Source organism: Lethenteron reissneri, chromosome 20 (genome assembly GCF_015708825.2).
Source record: "Lethenteron reissneri isolate LAM-NWPU_2019-01 chromosome 20, ASM1570882v1, whole genome shotgun sequence".
In the NCBI taxonomy this organism is placed as follows: Eukaryota; Metazoa; Chordata; class Hyperoartia; order Petromyzontiformes; family Petromyzontidae; genus Lethenteron; species Lethenteron reissneri.
Window position 1 is genome coordinate 11,574,701 of NC_083798.1, and position 14,054 is coordinate 11,588,754.

General features: G+C 49.4%; 1 protein-coding gene across 1 annotated transcript; it reads left to right on the forward strand.

The window, feature by feature from the left end:
* The first annotated feature begins 1,122 nt into the window (after nt 1-1,122).
* On the forward strand, nt 1,123-12,758 carry LOC133344758 (Krueppel-like factor 7). The gene is made up of 4 exons (XM_061554893.1): nt 1,123-1,576; nt 7,655-8,363; nt 9,747-9,870; nt 10,441-12,758. The coding sequence occupies exons 1-4, from the start codon at nt 1,475-1,477 to the stop codon at nt 10,490-10,492; spliced, it is 987 nt and encodes a 328-aa protein (XP_061410877.1). The 5' UTR covers nt 1,123-1,474; the 3' UTR covers nt 10,493-12,758.
* Nucleotides 12,759-14,054: the final 1,296 nt, after the last annotated feature.

The following is a 14,054-nucleotide window of genomic DNA, read 5'->3' on the forward strand; positions in this document are numbered from 1 at the left end:
GGGGTAATCAATTAAGTTTAAACCAATTAGTTTAAAACCACCAGTGTACACAAAGCCTCAATCTTGGCCCTCTGAGGGCGGATGGCTGTCACTTAGCGGGCCGTGCATTCGCTGAAGATCGGTGACGTCTTGACATGCAAAGCGTGCCGCTTGGTACCCTGTTTTCCACATGCACATACCACCCTCAACATAGCCTCGGTAGGAGTATATCCATCTAGTCGTACTCGTTGGGATCGTGAGGCATTGCAAACACCTAACTCCCGGTTACAGCCATCACATCGGTGGCATAACACCAACCAGCACTGACCCGCATGGTGAAGTATGGTCACCCCCCCCCCCCCCCACCACTTCCGTGACTGACAACGCGAGTAGGGCCTTCACCTAAGCAGCTGATCGACAAAAGGGGCTTGCGTCGACATCATTGTAACAGCTGCGTGACAACTGGCGGCATTGGGAGGGTGGGCTTCATCCAGCAGTGGATCGACCATGGCCGATGACGTTATATTTGACAGCGACGACATCTGCATCGCTTGCCGGGCGTGCGGATAATTCGTATTGCCGTACAGGCAATTGTGTTCATCATCATCATCGTCGTCATGATCGTGATCATCGTCGTGATCGTGATCAGCGATCAGCGCTCCTCACGTCACCGCGCGCGCACCACTTCTCGCCTCTCGTCAGCCTCGCCGCGAGCTTTTATAGCGCCGCTATTAATAGCGCCGCCTGGCCCGCCCCATCCACGGCCACGTGACCACGCCGCCTCAGCCAATGGGGGGGGGGGGGCTCCGGTTGTTTGCAAAAAGTTGCGCTGCCAATGCGGTGACATCACCTCGCTCGTGGCTGTGGAGGGTGCGAGGTGGGGGGGGTTGTGGTGGGGGGGGTTGGTGGTGGGGGGGGTTGGTGGTGGGGGGGGTGGTGGGGGGGGGGTTGGTGGGGGGGGGTTGGTGGGGTGGGGGTGGTGGGGGGGGTTGGTGGGGGGGGGTTGGTGGGTGGGGGTTGGTGGGGGGGGAGGAGGCGGGCGGTAGGGGAGGGGAAGTTTGGTGGTGGTGAGAGGTGATGGGGGGGTGGATGGAGGAGGAGGATGTGCTTGGGGGTGGAGAGAGGGGGGGGGTCTGGGAGTACGAACTCTGCTCTTGCGCACAAACCCAAAACAGAAATATAAACGAGGTGGCGCACGCAGGCAGCTCGCTAGCGACAGTCTCATTCAATCGCATGGGGCTGCAGCTGAGTAATTCTGCAAGCGGATCTTCAAGAGCATTCGCCACGGAACCTTCCTCCGTGCACCACCGCATGCAGCTGCTAGCCTGCTGAGCATCCGTCCAGCTTGTTGAAACGTCCAAAGCGATCGACCCGACCGGGCGAGGTTAGCGAGAGAGAAGGGCAGAGAGAGGTGGGTTTGGGGACGTTTGGCGGAGGAGGTGGGTGACCAGGTGAAGGAGGTGGTGGTGGCGAGCTGCGTGCCGCGTCTGCTGCTATGGACGTGCTGCCCAGCTACAGCATCTTCCACGAGCTCCAGGTGGTGCACGACACGGGATATTTCTCTGCGATGCCGTCGCTCGAGGAGACCTGGCAGCAGGTGGGTGGCCGAGGTGGTTGGTGGTGTGCGTGGCTCGAGGTGCGTGCGTCGATGTGGTCTGATGGCTGGCACACACCTGGGTACACTGCAAGTATTGCGCAAGAGTTTTGTGGGTACCTGGTGGCTCTCACTGCCTACCTCTTCACACAAACATCAGAGTTAAGAGAGAGGGGAAGCGTGGGGTGCAGAGGGGAGGGAGTTGAGCGGGCGAGAGAGAGTTCCAGAGTGGGACGCACGCGTGTCCACTTTGCCATGTGCTGGGTGAACACTTGTGTATGTGTGCCTGGTGGGGGGGGGGGGGGGGGTTCTGGAGTAGGTTTGCAATTGCTAAGTCGGCTGAAACTATTCGGAGGTACCGTGGGGTGGTAAGAGTTGCAGAATTCGAGTAACGTGAATGTGTGTACGTGTGCAATGATGTGCCTTGCTACCTGCAAACGTTTCGACCTGCAGCAGAATCGACTCGGATTGCGTGGGAGGAGGGGGGGGTTCACCTATTTCCTGCTGTATGCAAAACACTTCTTAAAAATCAGCCAAACTTCTCAGAGGAAGAGAGAGACCCTCATGCTCATCAACCTCGAAACTCGGTCGTGAGTCTTTCCTGTAAGCACTCGTGTCATATCGCAGTGTAGTGAGGGCTTCGTGAGTCGCTGCGATTGCATTGAGTAGCAGAAAGTGAATGGAACGCAGAACGCGCGCAGGTCAATGGGATTTCACGCTGCAGAGAGGCAGCGAGAGAGGTGAGTGGCCTTGGAAAGGAATCGGTCCTTAGAAGAAGCAGAAGGGATGGGTGGAGGAGATAATGGCCGGAGTGGCAGCCAATGAATGGAACGCTGCCGAGAGGTGGGACCGTGCACCGAGGAGATGGAGCGATGGAATGAGCTCGTGTGCAGGCGCGAGGTGATAGGTGGTGACGGCTTGGTGTGGAGGGGAGAGGTTGGTGGTGGTGATGGAGGGGGGCTGCTTTCATCCAGCAGTAGATTGACTATGACTGATGATGATGAATGTTTGTCCATCGCTTGCTGTGGTGAGTTAGGGGGTCAGGACCCGACACACAAGTCGCTTCAAACGATCGCTGCTACAGCAGCGACGGGCATTATTACTGTTTGTGATGTTTGCTCAGGTGCAGAACATCTGAGTGAACTCACCGCCATGCTATCCGGCCTTGGAGACTTACGCTTGGCTTTTAAGTGTGTAAACCTATCATCATATATGATTATTGTCGGTGAATCAATGCCCAGAAGAATCTGCTGCCATGGGAATACAACTGTGGTGGCTGTTGATAACCGATGCAAACACGCCTGCCAGTCGTGAAAATCATAAGCATCAGCCGTGATCAACCACTGCTGGAGGAAGGCCTCCCCAACAACAAATCGACATCTATCACCGTCCTGAAATGGGATGGGAATAGCTCTACCGTAATGATGTTCAATGTTGAGTTGGCCAATGGACTTAAAAAAAATCTCCCATTACGGGAATCGGAAAAGAATGCGTATCGCCTTTAACTGGCCACAGCTGTTTTGCAGGCTCAGGCTTGTCAGATTTCTTCTAAATGATGAGCCTCACACGTGCAACATTTGCTGTTTATTAAATACAAAAAAATTTAACTAGTCATTGGTGGGTAATATGTTTAATTGGCTTTTTGGTTTACGATTCGGAACACTAATATGAATTGCAAGTGCTTTTGAGCTGTTGCCTGATTTTAAAAAAAGCACACATTTTCAACGCTACGAAGATTGTCAGCTTGGGCGATGGTGCACACGCACAGATAACAAACGTTCAACTCAATTGGTCAATAACGCTGCCATAAAACAATGGGTGACGTTTCGTGAAATGGCCCTTTTTTATTGCGACACATTACCACGTTCCTGCGTTTACGTTTGCATGCTGTACTTTTTGTTACCCAATGGTCTCATCATCATCATCATCATCCCCGCAAGCATAACCAATCTACTGCTGGATGAAGGCCTCCGCAGAACTCCGTCTTCAAATAATGGCCATCCACCGACTCGTCATTAGACGCGCTGCAGTTATTTTAAACAAGACTCAACAATGAGTCACTTCCGCAAGCGAGTGGCTTCAAATAATTGGTCATCCAATCTCACCACCGGTCGTTAGACACATTGCAGTTGTTTTAAACAGACTCCACAATGAGTCACCGCCAAAGCGAGTTCCGCGTGTGCACGCGAAATCTGCCAATGCTTCGTTCGCAAATCACACGGAGCCATCGCATCTCGCTCACAAACTTTCGCGTTTGCGCTGCAGAGTTCCGACCGGGGGTTTGTGGGGGAGGGGGGAGGAGGGAGGTTGCGGGGTGATGTCATCCAGAGAAAAAACTAATTGCATGACCGCGTGTGGCGCAGCACCCCGCGTGTAACCTCACACCTCCGCGTTACGCACGCGGTCAGTTTCTCTCTACCGCTGGATGAACGCCTCTTCCAATCTGGTGCCCCACGCTAGGCTGTATAAATTGGTGGTGGTGTACGCGCGCTTTTGCTGGCTCGTGCATCATCGGGCTCTTTATTGAATGCATCACAGTGTGAGGAGTTGGTTAGAATTGTTCTTTTTTTTACCCCGGCAAACATTGCTGAGTCTTCAAACATTTTTTTCAGGAGGGTTCTGCTGTATCGGTATGTGCGACCAACTCCATCGGTAAGCAGCGCTTTGTTTCTTGTGTGAGGATGATACCGAAGTTGCTCTACCTGGAGAGAGAGAGAGAACACACACACACCACGCATCGGAGAGGTGTCGCGTTCAGAGGTCCGCACAGATGGATTTTAAGAACAACACTTGCTGTACTGCCATCTCCTAGACACCTCGCAGCCCAGCCGAGAACGCTGTAAATGGGTCACGTAGCCAGGAGCTTGGCCACTTCACGGGTGCCATCACAGAGTTATAACCGCGTGCCCCATGACGACGAGGAGGAGGAGAGAGGAGCCAGAGTAGAGTAGGAGGAGAGAGAGGGAGATTACACAACAGGAGCCAGGCCAATTTAATGACAGAGTAACTGCCGCGTGTGTCTGTGTACTGCATAGCAGCGGAGTTTATTATGGTGTTTGTGTGTGCTGCCAGTTGGCTGTGCACCTGTAAAGGTGAGCCGAGCCGCGCTGAAGAAGCATTAGATTAGAGTGCATGCACCTGTACAGGTGCCGTGCATTCATAACGCACTTAGATATGCACCGAAGACTCCAGACACACACTGGAACTAATGCAGCCGCTTTGTTAATGTGGTTTTTTTGGAGTTTTTTTTAGGCCTTTGCAAAACGTTCGAGCCCCACGTGCTTGGGGGGGGGGGGGGGGTGTTTGTATGGGCTGTCCCAATACAGGCAGAACGAATGACAAACACAAACATGGGACAGGGTATGTAATGGCAAGCCCCCCCACCACACCCGCACGGCTGTAATTGGGGAAATGCTGCACTGTGCACATAACCAGCTGTTGCATTTCCCCGTTACGGATGAGAAGACACCGTGCACAATGCGCTCCACCGCTAGGCTAATGTGCAGCAAACACCACCACCAGTGAGCGGAGTTTGGGGGGGGGGGGGGGTGTGAACACGTGAACTGGTTCCCCTCCTGACCCAGAGTGCCGCTGGGCTCCTTTGGCCGGTCCCTCCTCGGTGCTTGGGATGGGAAATAAACGTGGCCCCTTGTAGCAGCAGCATCAGCAGCCCGTTTGCCAATCCACTTCCGAACGAGGGATATTTGACCGTACTTCACCGCGCAGGTCGGTGCAGATTGGCCAAATGCGGCGGGAGTTCTAGGACAAACAACGACACACAAACAAAACCCCCCACGTTAGATGTTGCCGCACCATCAGCTACTGCCCCATGCACAACGCCTGCTGTATCTGTGCTATGCGCAGTGGTCACCTGAGTCGTTGGCTTAGGGGCCGTCCATAAATGACGTCGCGCACCTAGGGGGGGGGGGGGGTCACAGACATTTGTGAGGATGTGTGACGAGGAGGGGGGGGGGGGGTGAGAAATGTGACGTCACATCAAAATGCGCAATTTGAAATAAATATAAACAACACGTTCTACTTAATTAAATAGACTTTTTAATAAAAGTTTTTTCCTACAACATCAGAGTGCAGCGCGACATTAAATACGCACTACACTGACAATAGTTTAAAGCGATTTGAAGCATGTTTTTTTTTGGGGGGGGGGGGCAGAGCTTTGTGACGTCATATTTGAGGGGGGGTCTGACTTTTTGTGACGCCGTGTGACGAAGGGGGGGGGGGGGGTAAAAAAATCGTCCAAAATCGCGTGACGTCGTTTATGGACGGCCCCTTAAAAGTAACTTCCCGGCTGTGAACTAGTTCAGCATTGGAACTGTGGAAGTATGTAATTTCAACTTGAGTCTGGGATAATTATAGCCAGTAGTACTGTCCACGCTAGCGATGGAGATGGCTTGGTTAAGAATTTGGCCAAACACATGTGTGTGTAGTAATAGGTTTTTACCCTTTCAACTGGTACAAAAACTGACACCTTTATACGAGGCATCATGTTTGCAATAACCACAACACAAGCAGTCAAAATGCAAACAAAAATAAACAACTCTGATAATGATAATATGATATGCACTGTCCTTGAAGTTGATTGGGGGGGTCTGACTTTTTGCCTTGTATAAAGGTGTCAGTTTTTGTACCAGTTTAAGGGTAAAAACCTACTACTATATTTTGCCACTGGTAAAGGAGGTCTCATAGTGTACATGTGTGTGTGTTTAGTTTGTTGTCTGATTAGCACGGTTGCCTACGTACGGCGCGAAAGAAGTTCAACATACACACGTACATTCAATTCCCGACAAAAAAAACATTCGTAAAAAGTCGCAGTACCGGTCACATGCTGATGGAGCGATTGTTTGCCTGACGGTCATGTTCACAATTCGCTCAGTGCGTGCCTGCGGCTGGTGAACGCGGTGTTCCTGAACATTCGGCGGTGGGTTTCCTTGTAAAACCCCCACGCCCCCACCCCCACCCAACCCATCCCATCTTGGCCAAGTTCCATCATTTTGACCGACTTTTGTCCTGCCCTTCTCGTAGCGTTGAGGGAGGGCATGGATGGAGGCGGCAGGCGGAGTTTGGTTGCAAGGAGCTCTGTGTTACTCGTTTCAAGAGTGAGACGTTGGCCTGGCTTTTTGTCTTCTTTTTAGGCATCGTAGCCAAAGCGTAGGCTAAGCGGTGTTGAGTCATCTTGTATGTTTGTAAGAGGGAGGCTCCGTTGGAATGTCACCAGTATTTCCAGAGTCAACATCGTCCATATGAGGCACATGGTTTTGGATTATGGGGGGGGGATGGTGGGGTTTTAGTATGAATGTGCTGATGGTTATTGTTATATTTTTTTATCATGTTAACACTTAATATCATCATTTCAAGGCAACTGCTTAACACAGAGTTTCACAACAATTCTGTTTTAAGTTGAAACATGGCAGAGAGGTTTGTATGAGTTTTTCGCAATTTTATAGTTTCAAAAAAACTGCCATAGCTGCTCCAGCAAAAGGGGAGGGCAGAGGGTGAGGGTGGGTGTGGGACTCGACCAATTTAATTATAGCGCTGGATTTAATGTCACGGGCACTGCTGGTCTTTATTTTCAATATCGCGCTGCTTTGATCTCGTACGCGTTTGCAATACACATTTTGTGGACTTTTTTTTTCGAGTCATGTTTGTCCATTGTTGAATATTATTGCCGGCACACCTTGCACGCGGCTGATGAGCTCCAGGTGCTGGCAACTCTAGAGCCGTGTAAAAGGGCCGCGTTGCTGTGCTTGGCCATGATGTTTACGTGGTGTCACATTTCCTGGCTTAAAAAGCGTTCGCTGCTGCAAGTATGACCTCATCTGTATTAATGTTTCAACAGACAATTATGAGTTGACTTTTTTCCATTAAGTAAACAATCAATATTTGATATAAGGTTGTCCATTTATATGAGAGCTTTGAAGTCACGGCCAATTAATTACACGATCTGTAACGCTTTGAGATATTTTTTATTTAATTTTATTTTTACAAGCTGTAAGATTAATCCCCGTTTTGCGAGCCAGCTGTGGAACCACGATGATATCTCAACGAAATATTTCTCGGTTGCAGATTTGTCTGGAGATGGAGCGATACCTCCAAACGGAGCCGAGCGGCGGTGCCGGCGGTGGCGGCCGTGGCGGCGGAGGGAGCGGCAGCAGCCAGCCCTGCCAGCGTCGCGAGCGCGAGCACAGCGAGGGCAATCCCTGGCAGCGCTTTCTCGCCGCCTGCTCAGAGCAGAGCGAAACGCCTACGGTGGCGGCGCCGACGATCCTCGCTTGCCAGCCGGGCGGCCATGCCGCCGGCCTGATGCTCGCGCGCTCCGACTCGGTGGAGGACGCCGCCGAGCGGAGCTGCCAGAGCGTGAGCCCCACGGAGAGCGACGCGTCGTGGGAGAGCGTCATCGGCGACGGAGTCTCCCTGCCCGGCTTGCCCCGCACACCGAGCGCCGAGCAGCTGAGCGACGCCGGAAGCCTCACGCCGCCGTCCTCTCCCGAACACTCGCCGTCCGAGGGGGTGCAAACCCCCGCGGAGGGGGGCGCGGACGTTGACCCGGCGCGAACCGTCTCCCTCCTCCACCAGCACCACCGCGTCGCCAAGGTGACGGTGGCGACGGTGGCCGAGGCGGTGGCGATCGCCGTCGCCAAGCCGTGCCGGGTCGGTGGGGAGGCCGAGGGCTCGCTGGAGATCAAGAAGAGAATTCACCGCTGCCCCTTCAGCGGTTGCCGCAAGGTGTACACCAAGAGCTCGCACCTCAAGGCTCATCAGCGTACGCACACAGGTGAGGAAGCGCACGAACCGGAATACAAGTATTGAGCGGTGACGGCCTGGCGACGATTACGACGCCAGCTGTAATTGTTCCGAATTACGGAGACGAAGAGGCCATTGGGCCGGATCTGGTCCTCGAAGAAAAACAAAGACCTGGGAGGTTAAATGGTCAGTCTTCAGGGACGGCTGTGTGTTTAATGATGAAGAACTGAGACTTGTGAACTGCCAGGCATCTCGGACTAGAAATAATGGGGCTTTCTGGCCTTGGTGAGAATGAAATCCGTAAGTTGGCTGGACAGACCATTAAAGTCTCACTGTAGAAACACCATCCAGTGGAAGGTGATTCATGCAATCCTAAACATCCTAATATCTCATGACAAGAGTCTTCTTAATACAGCTCCATGATATCATGTATACTGTGGATTAAGAGGAGGGTGCACTCTTGCGATGGCTTGTGCACGATGCCAAACTTGAAGACTTAGCCAGTAATTAAGCAAATGCCTCTTCACCTCTTCACTAGGAAGGCACATTTTATTTGTCTTGGCAACTTGGTGGCTACACAAAGCTGTGAGCAGGAGAAACAAATGGAAGTTCACAACTTTGATGGACACTTGTCACCTCCTACCAATGCAGTAATTGTTAGCTTTCATCATTGCGTGCATAAATGCAGACGATTTATCGAATTAAAAAATTGCGCAAAACGGATATGAGATGGCCTGTGGTCAGGGCGTCCACTGCAGCATTTCGAAATACCACACGCATGAGACGAGGGCTTTTGGCACAGATGTCAGATATGAAATTGTACCTACAGTTGCTCAAGGTATTGCAGAGTTCTGATCATCGTGAAAAGCGCTTACGGGAACCCCCTCCGAGACAACCGTGCATGATTTGGGTCGAGTGCACTCGAGTACGAGCAACGCTCACAGGTGATTGATGATGCGGCCCTCAGCTGGTCCACGCTGCCCCGCCACAGCACAATAACACCGGGGCGGTACAGATGGCTGGATACCGTTGCGCTTGTGTTTGTCGCGTTGCCAGCAGGAATGGCGGAAGCGTTGTCTCATCGCAGAATATGTATGCACCTTGAACTTATATCGTACTGTACGTAGCCAACCGTGCTGATCGGAGGTGCGGGGGGAAAGACAACAATCTAAACACACAAATCAGTTCTCTACAAATACGTTTTCAATCCTGATTTAAAAGTGCAAAGCTCCAGTGGCTCCCTAATATCGGAAGGAAGTGCGTTCTAGATGGCCGCAGAAAAGCGCACAATGCAGTGAACGTCCTTGCTCGATGGTTAACCAAAAGCTGCTGCTGCAAGGATGCCCGGAATTCGTGTGACTTTGTTTGCGCTCCTTGATGAGAATATGGAATCGTTCCTGCGGTGTTTTTGTAGGCGAGAAGCCGTACAAGTGCTCCTGGGAGGGCTGCGAGTGGCGCTTCGCACGGAGCGACGAGCTGACGCGGCACTACCGCAAGCACACGGGGGCGAAGCCCTTCAAGTGCGCGCACTGCGACAGGTGTGGTGGTGTGGTGTGCTCTCGATCGGGGTCACGGAGCCCCCCGGGTGGGCGAATCTGAGCCTTCATGTTTTAAACACTCTCGGTGTTTCGTCACGACCGACACGAGTTGCGCTTTTGTAATGCACAGTGCGAGTTGTGCGTTTTTTAAAATGTAGCGTCTGAAATACAGCTGCGATCCCAAGACGCTTTGGCATGTACGACTCTTGGGCAGTACTGATTTGTCACCCCGATAAATGTTACAATTTGTCGTGATTTTTGGCTCACGATTCAACTCAAGAACCAATCAATTTTACATCCCAGTTTTACCGTATATCGCTTTGTTTGCAAACAAATTTCAGTTTTGTGTACATTATATATATACCCATTAGCTTAAATGTAAAACGTGTAATTTTCCCAAACTGTAAATAACCGATTCTCATGCACACGCATCATGTGCGTGTTTAATCGCAATGCATTCTCTTAATAGTCCAGCCATGCACATATTTACGAAACAAAAAAGGCAAGGCTAACATATCAAAGTAACAACACCAAGATCGATTGTTAATTTCGTTTTGTTTTTATTCACAGGTCATTCTCAAGGTCTGATCACCTGGCGCTGCACATGAAGAGGCACCAATGACGACCGGTGCTTTGGTGCCAGCGCCATTTTTATCGGTGGATATTTCCAGGACTGAAATAAAGCCATAATAGCAATAAAATATTAATACTGTAATAATAATGATGATGATGATGATACATTAATTCAAAAAATACACACAAAAAAAAAACCATAAAATAAAAAAACAAAAAAACATATATTTCAAGTACGTGGAGCTCTCCTGGCACAACGGCTGTGTTGGCCTGTGCTGCGGCTGTCATGGACAGTGACACCTTGGCTGGCTATGCGCCCCTTCGTGTTCCTGCTTCTCCGTGACTTCACTGCCGTCACTTCCGAACTCTCAACACGGCCACCAGGCTTCCCTCTGCCCCGCCATCTGCGCGCGCTCAACTTCCTGTTCGAATTGTGACATTCCAACAGAAAGGGCGACCCAAGCACCTGCCGTGAGCGAGGCGCCGCTGCGTCGTACGGGGACTTTCTGGGTCCTTAAGGAGCATTTGCGTTTAAACAAGATGCATCGCCACGTACCATTTTATGTCAATATCACTTTTTAAGTTGCCGATATAAAATAAAAACCGGACGGGTGATGTGTTCCTAGGTTGAGCTGCATTGGGCGTCTTGACAAGGCTGTTGGATCGAGACTTGACATTGAATCCATCGCAAGCAGCAGTATGCGACGAGTTAAAAGCCGATTCGTAGTAAAACGGTTGTCCCCACCACGTTCCCTTTTTTTGGGTCCAGCCAACAGTGTCTGATGCAGGGAAGTTTAGCGAGCACCTGGACCGCGGTGCATAACTTGGGGCGTTTTGCTCGACAGCCTCGTTCTGGATCGAGCAGCAACTGCAGAAGTGGAAACACGAACCCGTATATTTGCAGCCACGTGCAACCAATGACCCACCTCGGTTTTGGTCTTTCCTCAAAAAAGATAACAGGGGCGGCGCGTGTAACTTGTGCGGTCTGCTCCGGTTTGCGCCACAACCTGGCGGCAGGAGCCAGGTGCGTGGCTCGGCAACAAAATCCAAGAGGAAACGTGCGGTGCAACGTCGGCATACTTGACGGACAATAAATGTACCAAACACGGCCACTTGATGAACATACGTATGTGCCTTACACTAAAGGAATCTCTGGAGCCATGCATCGCACTCGCAGTGTGTGTGCGCGTGTGTTCCTCTATCCACTTCGTAAGTAATGTTGGGTTTTTTATACAGTACTTATAAAGACACGTTAAAATGTATGTATCGTAATATAGCCGATGCCCTTTTTGTACACTTGTATTTATTACCAAAGCTGAACGTATGTACCATCGTAACCCTCGGCACATCTCATGCCTTAGATACGTGGAGTGGCAAATATTGGAATCGTTCTGAAACCTGGTTTGACACTCCAAACCCAGTCTGCTGATTTGACTGTCGGTCACAAGACCCACTTAAAATATCTTTGCAATGCAAATGTTTAAAGGTATTCTTTGGCAACTATGAGTTCATAATTTGATTTTTATTTTAATATTGTTTGAAAAGCATGTTGAACATGACGCACTAACTGATACAATTCTCTGTATAGAGGATGTGAATTCTTGCCTTAATGTTTTAGGAATACAGGACTGTACATTCCCACTCGACAGAAATGGCCACAAATGGGTATTTATGAGTTCCAAAGTGGAAAGCAGCTAAAATTATTGCTAAAGAAATAATTTATTTTTGTTTACTATTTTTGTAAATTTGTGTAAATTTGTAGCTAAATTACGAAATGCAATGGTTTATTTGAAATTTCTTAAAAAAAAAACAAATGGGTACAAAATTCACACCAAGGAGGTCACCACCGTTAAAGTTCTAATTCGAAATAAATATTTCAACACAGGTCATCCCTTCATATATACACGATTCCAGCCAGGTACAGCAGTATGTCCACAGCAGTGGGGGGTACGTAGCTGCACGAGTCTTTAAAGTCCGTGGCCCTTAGGTCACAAGTTCCAGAGGCCTACAATCAGGCTTTTTAAGCTCCTGTTACTGCACCTTATGCAAAGCAACAACTCCCAAAGACATTCTGCCATAGCTGGTTATAGCACTCTGTTTTGTAGAAATTGTAAAACAAAATATTAAAAAAATGTAAAAATAAAAAACATGTACATGTTGTAAGATTATGGCGTTGTAAGTCTTTTCGTCTTGATCTTTGGTTACCATTGTACATGTCCTTTTACAAAAAAATGGCTGTATATGAGGTTTTTTTTTGGCAAGACTGATGAATGTAAGCCTATTTGTGTCATTAAAGTAGGTGGCATTTCACGAAATGTAAAGTGTCCTGTTATTGTTTTTGACTGCACACACAAGTGCAGTGCGTTTCTTGGCAAGGTGTCACGTGCTTGCAGTCAATGGTTGCACGGTATTTATCCTTGTCAGAACAAAACTTCTAAAGCGCCGAGTCAAGGCGCACACCTGCCTTTGATATTCACGAGAGGGTTGCCACCTTCGGACGTACAAAAAGACCGGGACATCTCGTGGCAAGATGAATATCTCACAATACTGGAAGAGGGGACAAATACTCGTAAGTGAATTGTCTCGATTGGTGGTTTGTTACGCAACTGACAAAGACCGGAACTTTTCATGTCCCGGGACGGTTTGCAAATTTCCTCAGATGGCTGCATCAACAAGTGAACGATCTTGGCATGAACCAGGACAGGTGGCAACCCTAAACTATAATTTTTTTGAGCTATACAGCTCTTTTTTCAGAAGCGACTTGGCCACAAATGATAGCTCAACGAAGTGGCTTATCATGTCGACATTATTTGAGTCAAATACTCTCAACGCGTGTTTCTAAATGTGGAGGGGAAAACCGAAGGACCCGGTGAAAAATCCACGCGACCACGGAGAGAACATGCAAATTCCAAATATACAGGCGTCAGGGATAGGATCGATCCCACGACCTCCTGCATGCTAGGCGAGGGAGTTAACATCTCCTGTCAAGGGATAAACCAGGACAGGTGGCAAACATAATATTACACTTATGTCGTTTCCAGAGGGCCAGGATATTGCGTTGGCTGCTTCTCACGTCTGTTTACCAACGTGGCCGTTCCAATGGGCCTTGTGCAGATTGCTGAAAGCGGCATAATCCAAGGCCAGCGGAAGACAGCAATTGCATTATTTATAGCGTTTTAATGGAAAATGTTTTAATGGACTTGCCAAAAAGCTTTTCCTGTAATTCATTATATTTATGGAGCGATCGATGCAATGTCAAACCATAAATAGAAGATTTTGTTATAGGAATAAAAGTCTCTCTTGATTTCGTATCATTCACTGTAGGTCTATACGAATACTTCACTTAACATTATCATACAACTGCACTGTACTTCAGAGCCAATGTCTTTTCTAGTTTGAAAGCCTATTTCAATATTTGCCAGTTTCTAATATATCGAGGTGTTTTTTTTTTTACAGAGGGAAATCTAATTGTAAAATACTTTGTAAGGGCAAATCTATGAGAAGTGCATTACATATCCATTAGCTAATAATTCAATGCCACAGAGACAGCCCTTTGCCATTATCCAGCTGCTAACGGTAGCTGGACGAGTCCCAAGCACTGCGGTGTTTTT